This window comes from Myotis davidii, unplaced genomic scaffold (genome assembly GCF_000327345.1).
Source record: "Myotis davidii unplaced genomic scaffold, ASM32734v1 scaffold43, whole genome shotgun sequence".
NCBI lineage: Eukaryota > Metazoa > Chordata > Mammalia > Chiroptera > Vespertilionidae > Myotis > Myotis davidii.
Genome location: NW_006294590.1, coordinates 2119378 through 2119857, shown reverse-complemented (window position 1 = coordinate 2119857; position 480 = coordinate 2119378). Strand labels below are relative to the sequence as shown.

Below are 480 nucleotides of genomic sequence, written 5' to 3'. Positions count from 1 at the left end.
CCCCGGCCGGGGCAGGAGCAGACCTTGAACCCATCGGAGACGACCTGCCCCGCGTAGGCCGAGGGCCTGGGCCGGGACTGCTCCCCGTGTGTCTTCCAGAAGAAAGAAAAGGTGACCCCTGGCGAAGGCAGAGGCGGGCCTTAACCTCCTTCCACAGACACAAGCAACAGCGACTGAGGGCCCGGGTCAAGGGCACGTGGCTCAACCCCCGGCCCTGGGCAGGGTGTGTGCAGGAGGCAAGCGGTTGATGTGTCTCTCTCACACTGATGTTTCTTTCTCTGTCTCTCCCCGTCTTTCAAAATCAATGGGAAAATATCCTCAGGTGAGGATTAACAAAAACAAAAAACAAACAAACAAAAAAGATCAGGATATAGCAATACTGGTGCTTCCCCAGGAGTTTCCAACGACTTCTCTCCTCCCGACTGTCACAGCAAACCCATTTCACAGACAGAGAGACCGAGGCCATGGGCCCGAGGCCTC

General features: G+C 56.7%; 1 protein-coding gene across 1 annotated transcript in view; it reads right to left on the bottom strand.

Annotated features, from left to right (window-relative positions):
- Nucleotides 1-480, bottom strand: part of ADGRD1 (adhesion G protein-coupled receptor D1) — a gene marked incomplete at its 5' end in the record, with an annotated part of 100297 nt that overhangs the window by 33110 nt on the left and 66707 nt on the right. Inside the window, one exon of the mRNA XM_015567227.1 lies at nt 8-118. Coding sequence (XP_015422713.1) covers nt 8-118 — 111 coding nt within the window. The remainder of the gene's footprint in view (nt 1-7; nt 119-480) is intronic.